This window comes from Tupaia chinensis, unplaced genomic scaffold (assembly GCF_000334495.1).
Source record: "Tupaia chinensis unplaced genomic scaffold, TupChi_1.0 Scaffold000381_1, whole genome shotgun sequence".
NCBI classification, from domain to species: Eukaryota; Metazoa; Chordata; class Mammalia; order Scandentia; family Tupaiidae; genus Tupaia; species Tupaia belangeri.
In genome coordinates, this window is record NW_006159883.1 from 213,184 (window position 1) to 226,209 (window position 13,026).

Genomic DNA, 13,026 nt, shown 5'->3' on the forward strand with positions numbered 1-13,026 from the left:
GACTGCAGCACCTAACCACCAGGCCACCTGCTGGTCCCACCAGGTATTTTTTGATATGATATAGAAAAAAAATTAGAACAGGATTAAAATGGAATACTAGCCCAGCACCACAGCACAGTGGTAATACACTGCTTAAGAGATGCAGGATCCCACTCGGCAAAAATGTTTCCAGTCCACTTGCCAGATCAGCCTAAAACATGCTAGGCACAGGCAAAAAGGGTCTAAGATCCAATAGGCTGAAAGACTGAAGAAAATCCAAACCCTATGAAGGCTGCTCCTCTTTCTTGTCATTTTCTCATTCTCACATGTGCGTGCACACATTTTATCACGAACAAAAGTTAAAAAATAAAAAAAGGAATGCAGACACAGAATGTTAAAAATAAGCATCTTTCTTTCACTATATCTTGGGTCTTCTGAATTAAAACAAGTCAAAATGTACGTATTTCTAAATACTATCAGGTCAGGAAAGACATGACGCATTTTTGCATAGAAACACAGAAAACTATATTATGACTTTTCTGATGACATAATATATAGCAAACTAGCACACTAAAGAAGAGACTAGAATATTCTAATTAAGGTGATTCTGAATTATTCCCTAGATAAGTAAGAACAGTTTAATGTGTTACTGCTTTCTATGCAGGTTTGAATGTAATTTTACTCTATTACTTTTACAGTATGACCCAGAATCTTAAAATATTTACAAAAACAAAAATACTTACCATTTCAGATAATATCATATCAAATGAGTCATGTCAGTTTCAAATGGCTTCATCTAAGTAAAAGAAGTTTCCCAAGTATACAGGATGCTCTTTCTTACTTCTTTCAATCACTATCTTTCCCCAACTAACTCCTTCCCTAAAATAGTATTTATTTTCCATGCTATTATTAGATAATTATGGCCCTAAAAAAAAAAAAAAAAAGGGTGACGCAAGATGGCAAAGTATTTAAGTTAACAAGAAAAAGTGCTCCATGGTAATGGCAAAGTAGAAGAAGGACAAAACACACTTGAAAACACAAAAATTAGGGACCAGCAGTTAGTGTAATGGCTATGTTGCTGGACTCCCACGTAGTCGACTGCGGTTCGAGTCCCGGACCCGGTGGCTTAAACTCACACCAGGCGTGTGCGCGTGTGTGCCCAAGATCCTGAGAGGAGAATGGAGGAGAAGGGATTGCGACGTGGCCATCCCCCATGGGGAGTGATTTCTCGCTTTCTGTCTGTCTGTCTGGTGAGCGCACGCGCCCTATAGCAAAAAACCTCTCCAAAAAAAGAAAGAAGAAAAGAAAAAACACAAGAATTAGAAGAACACAATGAACAGAAAGTTTCTTCAATAAATGGTGTTGGGACAGCAGTACATCCACACGCAGAAGGATGAAATCAGACCCTTCTCTCACACTAGATACAAAAATCAACTCAAAACTAATTAAAGACGTGAACAGAAAACCTGGAACTATAAAACTACTAGAAAGAAATACAGGGGAGTGAGAATAGCTGTTGGAGTAATGGCTATGTCACTGGACTCCCATGTAGTCAATAGCGGTTTGAGTCCCGGACCCGGACTCACTCCAGGCACATGTGCGTGCATGTCCAAGATCCTGAGGAGAATGGAGGAGAAGAGACTGTGGCGCAGCCATCCCCCCTCGGGGGTGATTTCTCACTTTCTATCTCTCTGCCTCTCTCTGTCTTTCTGGCGAGCCCACATGCCCTATAGCAAAAACCTCTCCAAAAATAAAAAAAATACGGGGGAGAAGTTCTGTGACATTGGTCTGGATATGACCCCAAAAGCAAAAACAGACAAATGAAGTTACTCTGGAGCCAGCCCTATAGCATAGTGATTATGGGACCAGATACCACAAGGTTAACCACAGTTCAAATCCTATACAGTGATTTGAGAAACATGCCAGGCACACGTGAGTATGTGTGAATAAAGAATTAGAAGAAAAAGTAATCAGGGCATGATCACATCCATTAACAGGTACTTTTCTCTCTCTCTGGCAGGTGCACATGCCATCTAGCAATAAAAACATAATGTAAGTCTTTTGTAGAAAACAGCCAAGAAACAATCAAGAGAATAAAGAGACAACTTGGAGAAAGGGAGAAAATATTTTCAGAGGGATCAACATCCAAAATATATAATAAACCCAAGCAATTCAGAAGTAGAAAATAGACTAATTAAAATATGTCCAAAGGACCTAAGCAGACATTTCTCTAAAGACTTGGGAACCAGCAGTTAGCGTAATGGCTATGTCGCTGGACTCCCATGTAGTCAACCGCAGTTCGCGTCCTGGACCCGGTGGCTTAAAACTCACGCCGGGCACGTGCACGTGTGTGCCCAAGGTCCCGAGCGGAGAATGGAGCAGGGATTACGGCATGACCATCCCCTCTGGGGGGTGATTTCTCGCTTTCTGTCTCTATGTCTCTCTATGTCTGTCTGATGAGCACACGTGCCCTATAGCAAAAACCTCTCCAAAAAAAAAAAGACTTAAAATGGTGAACAGGTACATGAAAAACAATGTTCAATATCACTAACCATCAGAGAAATGCAAATTAAAACCAGTGACACATCATTCTGTTAGAATGGCGATTTTCAAAAAGATGAAAGATAAGTATTAGCAAGGACGTGGGAAAAGAAAACCCTGGTATACCATTAGTGGAAGTGTAAATTAGTATAGCCATTATGAAAAAGTGCAAGGAGTGTCCTCAAAAAATTAAAACTACCCAGGATCCAGTATTCTACTACTGGGTATATATCTACAGAAAATAAAATAATTATGTTAAAGAGTCATCTGCATTTCCATGTTCACTGGAGCATTATTCACGATAGCCAAGATTATGGAATAAACTTAAGAGTACATCAGTGGGAAACCAGCAGATGGTGTAATGGTAACATTGCTGAACTCCCACGTAGTTGACCATGGTTCAAGGCCTGGACCTCATGACTTAAGACTCATGCCAGTTGTACGTACATAAAATGCCAAGAGGAGAACGTAGGAGAAGGGATTGTAACATGGCCATCCCCCTGGGAGGTGATTTCTCACTCTTTGTCTCTCTGGCAAGCACATGTGCCCTATAGCAAAAATATCTCTTAAAAAAAAAAGAAAGAAGGAAAAAGAAAAAAAAAAGAAAAGCCTTATATGTGTATCAATTTTAGATAAGAAAACATCTTACCAACTATAAGCTTCTGCTCATTTTATATGCATACAAATTTTTAGGAATATATACTTGCTCTTACCTTTAGATTTGGGGACTAGTTCTCCACAACTGAGTATCCGTACCTCAGCAAATGGTTTGCTAGCTGCATCTGTTTTCTGATTTTCTATCTCTCTCACAACTTCTTGACCAGAGATTACTTGCCCAAAAACAACATGATGCCTAATGAGTCAAATAAAGATGATTAAATAAAAGTTTCTTATTTTAATATTAATTTAAAGTGCGTTGTAAAATAAATAAAATAATCTTTACCCATCCAAATGCGGAGTTGGCTTTGTTGTTCTTTTTGAAGTCATCAGATAGAATAAAAACAAAGTCAGAGAAAAACAAAGTTAGCACCTCTAAAAAGGAAAAGAAAATAACTGCATTGGAAACAAAGTTGAAAACAAAGAAATAATATGCTATCTTAACATAACAAAAGACCATATTACCTTAACCTTAACAGAACAGGATCATAAGATATCTTAAAAATACAATGTTTTCCCGGGGAACAGCAGTTAGCGTAATGGCTATGTCACTGGACTCCCACGTAGTTGACCACAGTTCGAGTCCCGGACCCGGTGGCTTAAACTCATGCCGGGCGCGTGTGCATGCATGCCCAAGATCCCAAGAAGAGAACGGAGGAGAAGGGATTGCGGCATGGCCATCCCCCCTGGGGGGTGATTTCTCACTTTCTGTCTGTCTGGCTGGCTAGTGCACATGCCGTATAGCAAAAACCTCTCAAAAGAAAAAAAGAGGGAACCAGCAGTTAGCATAATGGCTATGTCGCTGGACTCCCACGTAGTCAACTGTGGTTTGTGTCCCGGACCCGGTGACTTAAAACTCACGCCGGGCGCGTGTGCGTGCGTGCCCAAGATCCCGAGAGGAGAATGGAGAAGGGACTGTGGCATGACCATCCCCCCTTGGGGGTGATTTCTCACTTTCTGTCTCTATGTCTCTCTCTGTCTGTCTGGCAAGCGCACGTGCCCTACAGTGAAAATCTCTCCAAAAAATAAAAAAAGAAAATAAAAAAATAAAAAAAAAAAAGATGCATTTCTGCACAGAAAAATATATCATGACTTTTCTGATGACCCAATAGAACCCCTGTACATTGCTGGTGGTATTATGAAATGGTGCAACCATTTGTGGAAACCATTTTGGCAGCTCCTCAAAAATCTAAAACACATTACCATACGTGCCAGCAATTCCACTCCTGGATCTATACCCATAAAACCTGAAAGAAGTTCAAAATGCCATTTACTGCAGCATTCACAATAGCCAAAAGGTGGAGACAACACAAATGACCATCAACAGATGGAGAAACAAAATGTGGTATATACCTACAGTGGAGTATGATACAGCCATAAAAATGAATGAAGCATTGATAGCTGTTACAATATGGTTGAAACTTGGAAGTATATTAAATGAAACAAGCTGGTCACAAAATGAACAAATGCTGTAAGATTCTCCTGAAATGAAGATTTTTAGATAGACAAATTCACAGAAACAGAAAGTCATCAGAAGTTGGGGAAAAGGGAAAAAAAGTCTCTGGAATGATAAAATAATTCTGGAAATAAAATAGTGGAGATGAAAAAAATTGGGGAGATGACTATACGAATTGTGAATGTAATAAATGTTACTGAATGATACCACTTACAAATGGTTAAAATGGCAAATTTTATACTATATAAGTTATAGAAAATAATTTTTTTTTAAAGACTAAAGCTATCAGGACCAGCAGATGGTGTAATGGTTAACTCATGTCGTGCAAATATGCATTGGTGCCCAAAATCCTGAGAGGAAAATGGAGGAGGGATTAAGGTGTGGCGTTACCCCCGGGAGTGATTTCTCAATTTCTGTCTGTCTCAGCAAGCACATGTGCCCTGCAGCAAAAATAAACTCTCTCTCTCTAAAAAAAAAAACAAACTAAAGCTCTCTAAAACCTGGTTGTTTCCTTTAACATAATAAAACACAGAAACAGCATTATCTAGAAATAGGAGAAATCAACATATCATATACAAGATTCTGAGTACATATTAAAGATTATGTGAACTTAAATGAGGATTCTGGTTACCAAGGGAAGAATTTATTTATTTTAAGAAGTTTTTGCCTTAGGTTGTGTGTGCTTGTTGGGGGGTGGGGATGGGGCAGATAGAGTGAGCGGAAAAGTGAGAAATCAATTCCCAAGGGAATAGCTACTCAGCAATCCCTTCTCCTCCATTCTCCTCGGGATCCTGGGCATGCACACACACGCACCCAGCATGATTTTCAAGCCACCGGCTCTGGAACTCAAACCATAGTCGGCCATGTGGAAGTCCAGTGATGTAACTGCTATACCATCTGTTCTCAGGAAGAATTTTTTATAGAGAAGAAGATATTTAATAATACTGTGTTGTTGAGGATATGATGAAGTTAACAGCACTTACATACTATTTAGGCTTTACTGCTGATAATCATTGTAGCAATATATACAGAAGGGCTTTAAAATATGTAGACATGTTTGGGGGTTTGGGGCATGCATGCACATGTGCCGTGCATGAGACCTCCATGAGCTTTAAGTTGCCAGGTCTAGGACTCTAATTGTGGTTGATTACGTGGGAGTCTAGTGACATAACCACTGTGTCATTTGCTGGTCTCACTAAGTCGGCTTCTAACAAGGTATGTTAAAAAAAACTCATCAAACATTAGGCACAATATTCATTGTAGCAATTTGAAAAACAAGAAGGCAACCAAATGTCCAAATGAAAATAGCAATACACAGTGCATTCAAATAATAAATTAACACATAAAAATGTATTCAATAACTGGACCATATGAAAACATATTTACTAAATATTAAAGTTGTTCTGGATACCTTTTTTGTTTTTTTGGCTTATCTGTGTTTTTGTAATTTTCTACAATAGAGAGGTAATACAGATTGTTTTTATTGAAAAAAATTAAAGACCCAGGACCAGCAGATGGAAAAATTTTTTAAATGTGTGTTTTTTATGTTTACTTAACAAAAAGAAAGGAAGATAAATAAAAAAATCTCAGGGCTGGTTGCTACCACGGTTGAATGGGAATAGGATGAAAAAGGGGGATGGGAATGAAGAAGGGTTCAATATGAATGACACTTTAAGGTTATTCTTTTTGTTTTGACTTTTGAAATCATGTTAATACTTTATAAACTTAAAAAGTGAAAATAAAACAGTCAAGAGAGAACAAAACAAAATATAATCAGAAACAAGCAAACCTAATATATTTTGAGTAATTTATAAAACCACACAAAAAAGTACTAAACTAGGAGCCAGAAGATGGTACAGTGGTTACGTTGCTGGACTTCCACATAGCTAATCATGGTTTAAGTCCCAGGCTTGGTGGCTTGAAATTCACCCCAGGCATGTGTGCCTGGGGGGCTCAAGATCCCAGAAGGAGAATGGAGGGGAAGGAATTGTGAGTGGCAATTCCCCCAGGGAGTGATTTCTCACTTTCCCTTTCTCTCACTCCAGGGAGCACACACACTCTATAAAAAAAAAAATCTCTTTCGGGACCAGCAGTTAGCGTAATGGCTATGATGCTGGACTCCCATGCAATGAATCACAGTTTGAGTCCCGGACCCGGTGGCTTAAACTCATGCCAGGCGCATGTGCGTGCATGCCCAAGATCCGGAGAAGAGAATGGAGGAGAGAAGATTGCGGTGTGGCCATCCCCCCTGTGGTGTGATTTCTCACTTTCTATCTCTCTGTCTGTCTCTGTCTTTCTGGCAAGTGTAAACGGCCTATAGCAAAAATCTCTCCAAAAACAAAAACAAAACACACTTCTTTCCCAAAAAAAAGTTCTACTCTAAGTCACTAACTTTTTAAAAAATACATAATCTGTCTAAAATAAATAATTATAAATAGTGAATTATAGTAGGTTCTTTTTCACAGTAGTGAAAGACATAATTGTTTATTCTATGATTCAGCAAATGAGTAGGATTATTAAAGATAACAAAAGACAGGTTCCTCACTGTTGAAGGGAATAACAAAATTGGAATTGGGGCTACCAGGTGGCATGTTGATTGAGGCACTAGATGCCCACATGGCCAACAGTAGTTCAAGTCCCACACCTGGTGGCTTGCTTCCTCACTTTCCCTCCTCTCTCTCTTTGAGTGCACATGCCCTATTGCAAAATTGAAAAAAATAAATATTTAAAATTTTTTAAAAATGAAATTGGGAAACACTAGAATAAACATAGGACTCAAAATTAAGTTCCTCAGAGACCAAGAGAGTTCAAGGCTACTGTGCAAATCTGTACTCACAGGATAAGAAAAGCCCTAGTCACAATCTTGTGGTCATACTGAAAAACTTTAAGAGTACTGACATCAAGGTTACAAATAAATTTTAGCAAGTAAGTGAATTTACAAATACAGAATCTGAAACTAATGAGGACTCTGTTCTATTCTTTGTAATTAAGCAACTTATAGATAGTGGATACAAATACCATTTCCATTAAAGTTGTCCCTCTACATTTAGTATGCTTAGAAGATTCTTGCCTGAATCAACTATTGTAATGACTACAAAATGGTGACTTTTCCAACTTCACCCCAACATACCTTTATTTATCAGTTGACATTCTATTAAGGGAAAAGCTTTCCCTTCTATCTCATTTTTATTTTGCTATATGACTCATGTGCTCACCAGAAAGAGAACAGAGAGAGAGAGGTAAAGCTAGAGCAATTCCTACTCCTCCATTCTCCTCTTAGGATTTTGGTAATGTATACATATGCCCCTTGCATGATTTTCAAGCCCTGGGTCCAGGACTAAAACCATGCAGTCAGCCATGTAGGATCCAGCCACCTTATCCACCATGCTACTGGCTGACCCTCCCTTCATTATTTATTTATTTATTACACCAGTATAGATTCCTGGATTCCTATTTGATTATAATCTAATGTTATTGTTATTTATTTTGATGCTTGAATTATCCTAATTTAGCCACTGGGAACCCATTTAGACCTGTGATCTCCTGATGAGCTCTGTAGTTCAAAGTTTAGCAGCAAAGTTCAAATCCCCACCTTGAGCAATTTTCCCCTTTTCAACAATTCTTTGTAACCTGTGCTTCAATAACTCCCCTTTTTATGAATTTCTCTTCTATTTATAAGTGATTACAGTACAAAGAGAAACAATAGACCAAATACGGGACATTTTAAATGATCAGATCATAAATACTTACATAAAGAACTGTGAACCATTTGTATCCTTTCCTCTGTTGGCCATTGACAAGAGAAATTCTTTGTTGTGTTTAACTGCAAAACTCTCATCTATAGAGGAAAGTTCTCAGTCAAATTATAAGCATAACATCCAAAATAATTCATTTCTACTCCTCTTCATAGCTGACATGTTCTCCACTCTTTTTTTTTTGGGGGGGGAGAGATTTTTGCTATAGGACGTGTGCACTCGCCAGAGAGACAGAAAGCAAAAAATCACCCCCCTTCCCCCCCCAGGGGGGAATGGCCATGCTGCAATCCCTTCTCCATTCTCCTCTCGGGATCTTGGGCATGCACACACACACACCCAGCGTGAGTTTTAAGCAACCGGGTCCAGGACTTGAACCACGGTCGACTACATGGGAGTCCAGCGACAAAGCCATTACGCCAACTGCTGGTCCCTGCTCTTCACTCCTCTTTATACCTGATGTGTTCTTTAGTGCCAGACACAACTTAGATGACAAAGTTAAATTATGAAAGGAAAAAAATCAAATATGAATCATCTCTCCTCCCATCCTTTTAGATTAATGAGTGTGTATGTACGTACAAAGGGCATATATACTCATCAGGAAGAGAGACAGAAGCAAAGTGAAAAGCACCCCCAGAAATGGTTATACTGCTATCTCTTCTCCATCTCTACCTCCCTTTGGGATTTTGTGTACACATACTTGCACACACAAACCTTGTGTGTTTCTCAATCCACTGGTTCCAGGACTTTAACTGAGCAGTTGGCCTAGCAGAATCTAGCTGCCTTAACCAACATACCAAAGCTGGTTCAAATTAAAATATTAAAAATTTCCAGGGCCAGAGAGGTTAAGGTACTAGATCTCATGTGGCAGACTACACGGTTTGAGTCCTAGACCAGTAGCTTGAGAATCATACCAGGAGCAAGTGTGTGCATGCCTAAAACTCTGAGAGTAGAGAAGAGAGTATAATGCCATCCCCACTGGGGAGTGATGTCTAACTTTGCTGCTTGTTGTCCCTTTCTGTCGGGTGAGTGCACTCACTCTCTAGTAAAAACTTCAAAAAATAAAATGTTTTTAAATTTTCTATACCCTGCTTATAAACCCAAATGCTGAGTCAATCCTCCTTCTCTCCATTTATATTGGCCTTTTACAATTAATGGTGGGGGAGAAACATAACTTTCTTTACTTATTTAAACAAAAACAAAAACTCTCCTGAAAAACAAGAGAGTCCGGTGAAATTCTTTTACATTTCATGTGTTCCATTCCTGAGCACAGATGCTATTATTTAATCTGCACTCATTAACATCTGCAAAAGCATCACTTAATACAAAGAGAACTTTGTCTTCTAATCTTGGATATGTTTAGATACACAAACACCATTGTATTATAAACACCTCGAGTATTCATTCAGTACAGCAAAATGCTATACAGGCTTGTCGCCTAGGAACAATAGATTATGCCCCATAGACTAAGTGTAGAGTATGCTATATCATTCAGGTTTATGTAATAACACTATATTATGTTAGCACAATAGCTCAATTGCCTAGCTGCACATTTCTCAAAATATACCCCCTTTGTTAAGTGATGCTTGTTTATTACATACTGTTAGATGAATAATCTTATTGAATCAAATGAGTATAATATAATGAAAACACTAAAAACATAATTTAAATGTTAACATCTTTACCTTCAAAAAATCCTCCATAAATAGATTCCCCTCCTCGCCCATTGCCTAGGAATAAAAAAGACTCTTAAGACTCTCAAGATACTAAGCTCTTTGAAGGTGCTACCTAAACAAAATACTTCTTATAAAGTAGGTGTTCTAATGATTTTTTTTCAATCAACACTACTTAAAGGGTCACAATGAATCATAGCAAATAATAATTCAATGTTAATAATCATAGGATCCTAAATTACTTCATTTCCCCTAGATACATGGTAAGAAAGTGACAAAACCTAATAAGCTATTATTGATTAAAAACCCTTTCAGATTCCAACGATGATTATAGAGGCTTTTTAACAGGAATTAATGACATCCTCTCAAAGTATCTAAAATACAACTTCCCTGTTTTTAAGAAATAAAGTAAATACTATGCATATTAAAGATGATCAATCGTGACAAAAATCACACACTATAGATTACGAAGAGATAGTCTTTTGCATCAAGAAACAAAGTTGTAAAATTAATCCATGTATCAAAGGTGAAATTATTTACTATGTGCTTCCTTCTTTTATATATTTCTAAGAGAACTGCTATGATCGTTTGATTAAAGACTAAGTGGAGTGAGAATATAACTGAACTAAGATACAGACTTGTTGAGATCTGTGATATTTAAGAATGCAAATAAATTATTTTCTTTTATAGTAATCAAAGTCTCACCTTCACTGAAGTCACCACCTTGAACCATAAAATCCTTGACAACTCTGTGAAAGAGACAACTCTTATAATGTAATGGCTTTTGAGTTGACTTTCCTGTCCCTTTTTCACCTGTATAGAGAAAAATTCAGAGAACACATAAAAAAAGGAAATCACGGAAGTAGTGATAAAGCAAAATTAATGGCAAAAACTTTTGCTAAACGAAAGCCTTGAACTTTATAGACTTCTTTAAACAATAGACTATTCACCCCCTTCAGCAATTAAAAAAAAAACAAAACAATTTACAGGGTCTGGCAGGTAGTGTGATGGTTACTACGCTAGACTCCTGTATGGCTGACCACGGTTTGTGTCCTGGACCTGGCGGCTTGCTTTCTCTCCTTCCCTTTCTCTCATCTCTCTCTCTGGTCAAATTAAAAAATATTAATAATAAATACTAACAACAAATAGAATTAAATGATTAAAAAAAAAAAAACTGATTCACATTTTTTTGACAAGTATGGAAATCAATCTCCTCATAATCTCCCATTACAATTAATATTCTTTTTGTCTATTGCCAGAGGGTACATGTGCTCACCAGAGAGAAGGAGAGGGGGAGAAAGCATCCTCTAACGTGGACTAGTCATATTGTAATCCTTCCTCCTCTATTTCTCTATCCTATCAAGGTTTTGGCAAATACCCACATGTAACCAGCGTGTTTTCAAGCCGCCAGAGCTAGTATTCTAACTGCGGTTGGCCATGCAAGGGACTTGGCCCCCTAACCACAAAGCAATGTGGCCAGTCTCATTACTTTCAAGTCCTAATCAGTGCAGCACAATCTTCATATTAAAAGTAATGTGCACAAAGAAATATAAAATATAAATACTTAAAGCAAGCATAGTCAAATGGGACTATCAGGACAATTGAAAATATAAACAAACCTGTACAAAGACAACGGAAATTCTCGCATGTTTTGGGGCACACATCAGAAAATAATTCAAAGACAACTCTTCCAGCTGAAAAAGAAGGCATTTTGTTTAAACCTCCTTACAAACTGAAAAAATACTCATTTATAAATGTTAACTAGAAACATTAGTAATCTTACCAGGTTGATTGTTAATAGCGATGTCAAAAAAACATCGAGGACGTTGAACCTTTATTCCCATGGCTCCAATACTTCAACCTATGAGTAAAACAGAGTTTTAGACAAAAAAAATAAAATAGCAAAGATTTTTCATAAATTTTAGGGGAAATAAACCCTGAAGCATAAACTAGAATCATGGTTTGAATTAATTCTTATATTTACTTTTATAAGATAAACATAATTATTAGTCCTTTCTTTCTACAGATATTTTGTATTTTCCAGGAAAAAAGAAACAGAAAAGACTTGAAAGATAAAGCTTAGTTATTATCATACAACCAATATTATCATACAACAATAAAGTACTTTATTGTACTTTATTAACCAAATATAAACTGACAGTCCAAGAGAAAATTATAATAACTGTATGATTAGTGAAGTCAACAGGCAGATTACCTTTAGTTGAAGACCAAAAAAAAAAAAAAAGACAGTTGATCCAATCTTTTTTCTCCTAGAAAAGAAAAATGAGAGTTCTGATTAAAATTTGAGGCTTTTGGGACCAGCAGATGGCATAATGGTTATGTCATAGGGCTCCCACGTAGTCAACCATGGTTCAAGTCCTAGAACTAGTGGCTTCAAACTCACACCGGGCACCTGTGCATGCATTCCCAAAATCCCAAGAGGAGAATGAAGAAGGGATTGCAGTGTGGCCATCCCCCCTGGGGGTGAGTTCTCACTTTCTGTCTCTCTGACGAGCACACATGCATAACCTATAGTTAAAATCTCTTAAATAAATAAATAAATAAATAAGTTAGACATTCAAAAAGAAACACATTTAAATTCCTAAACAACCAAAATAAGTCTAGGAAGAAAAAGGGGTATTTATGATACATTGATATTTTGAGTAAAAGAACATTAACTTTTACATGAGACTACTTTTTGATAATGAATGACAGCTTTTAAAGACACACCAATATAGACACATACACACAAAATTAGTGACTGCAACAGCTTTGACCTACAAAGCAGGGGGCTATTATTTAACAAATTATTTTGATACGATATTAACATTTTTATTCATGATAGAGCAGGTAGATGATAGAGCAGGTAGAAATGTAGTGAGCAAGCGCAAAAAGCACCTTCCACAGGGTTTGGTCACACCACAATTCCCTTCATGCAGTCCTTCAGCCCACCAGGATTCTAGACAAA

The 13,026-nt window shown here is 37.5% G+C and overlaps 1 protein-coding gene across 2 annotated transcripts in view; it reads right to left on the reverse strand.

Moving 5' to 3' along the window:
* Positions 1-13,026, reverse strand: part of PPIG (peptidylprolyl isomerase G) — a 54,187-nt gene that overhangs the window by 31,287 nt on the left and 9,874 nt on the right. For both annotated transcript variants that reach the window (XM_006153557.3, XM_027773840.1), the window contains exons 2-9: positions 12,274-12,328; positions 11,842-11,919; positions 11,678-11,752; positions 10,764-10,871; positions 10,071-10,115; positions 8,384-8,471; positions 3,464-3,493; positions 3,234-3,373 (exon numbers count right to left, since the gene is read on the reverse strand). In XM_006153557.3, the coding sequence (XP_006153619.1) occupies positions 3,234-3,373; positions 3,464-3,493; positions 8,384-8,471; positions 10,071-10,115; positions 10,764-10,871; positions 11,678-11,752; positions 11,842-11,902 (547 nt within the window). In that variant the 5' untranslated portion in view covers positions 11,903-11,919; positions 12,274-12,328. The remainder of the gene's footprint in view (positions 1-3,233; positions 3,374-3,463; positions 3,494-8,383; positions 8,472-10,070; positions 10,116-10,763; positions 10,872-11,677; positions 11,753-11,841; positions 11,920-12,273; positions 12,329-13,026) is intronic.